We start from the raw sequence: 1033 nt of genomic DNA, 5'->3' as shown, positions 1-1033 counted from the left end.
ATTTTCCAATTTATGTGTTACAATTTAAAGATAACAGTTAAAGAAATAAAAAATAAATAAATAAAATCATTTAATTAATTTGTATATCCAAACCAAATATGTTTGTCTATAGATTTTATATTTCTAATTAATCTTTTTTTCAAAAATTTTTTGTTTTTTAACATAAATAAAATTCTAGGGATAGTAATTTAATATTATAACATATATATATTAAATTTAATTTTCTAATTTATGTGTTACAATTTAAAGATAACAGTTAAACAAATAAAAAAATATATTTTGTTTTTATTAGAAATTTGTAAAAAGAATTTCTAGTGTGTATAAATCTATAGATTTAATTAAAAGATATAATCTCTCTAACGAATGATGAAATTATGCATTGGGGTATAGGGGGGGGGGATAGAAGGAGAAAAAAAAGAAAAAAAGCCCAGTAACGTTGTATTATAATAGTTACGTAATTTGATAGATAAGATATAGTAATATTATTAGCAAAGTATAGGACACGAATCTCGATACGAAGAAAAATTCAAGATGATGGTAGTCTGTGTTCGTCAGTTAAGAAGATAAGACGTTATGGTGGTGTTGTTACTCTCGTAGATGATTCTAACGTGAATGCAAGTTTTGCATTCTGCGACATTCGACGCGGGATTTACGATCATGGGAAGGATAGGTCGAGTTATTCAGTTGGAAATGCGAATGGTTTAATGCACACGTGCTAATCTTGCGTGAATATATCTTCTTCCTTCGTTGGAATAAATTTTCTATTGGTCAATATATTGGGGTATCGTTATAAATAAGATATAAGAAACTATTTATTAAAAAAAAAATAGTAAATGAAAGGAAAGATATTTTTAAAATAGTGTTACTTTGTTATTTATTAGATATTTAATTAGAAAATATTTTTCAACTAGTATTAATCAATATTTTAATATAATGTCTTGAATCGATAATGCACAATCTTTATTTAAAAAATATAAAAAAATATTGACCATTTGTTTGTAATAATGAAAAATAATTAATTATATTAAAGTAT

The 1033-nt window shown here is 23.6% G+C and overlaps 1 protein-coding gene across 1 annotated transcript in view; it reads right to left on the bottom strand.

The window, feature by feature from the left end:
* LOC106788520 overlaps positions 1–637 on the bottom strand; it is a 7582-nt gene extending 6945 nt beyond the window's left edge. Inside the window, exon 1 of the mRNA XM_014751852.1 lies at positions 590–637. Within this exon, the coding sequence (XP_014607338.1) occupies positions 590–637 (48 nt within the window). The remainder of the gene's footprint in view (positions 1–589) is intronic.
* Between the last annotated feature and the right edge of the window lie 396 nt (positions 638–1033).

This window comes from Polistes canadensis, unplaced genomic scaffold, assembly GCF_001313835.1.
Source record: "Polistes canadensis isolate GaletaPanama2010 unplaced genomic scaffold, ASM131383v1 scaffold_143, whole genome shotgun sequence".
Lineage (NCBI taxonomy): Eukaryota > Metazoa > Arthropoda > Insecta > Hymenoptera > Vespidae > Polistes > Polistes canadensis.
This window is presented reverse-complemented; position numbering and strand designations above follow the sequence as displayed.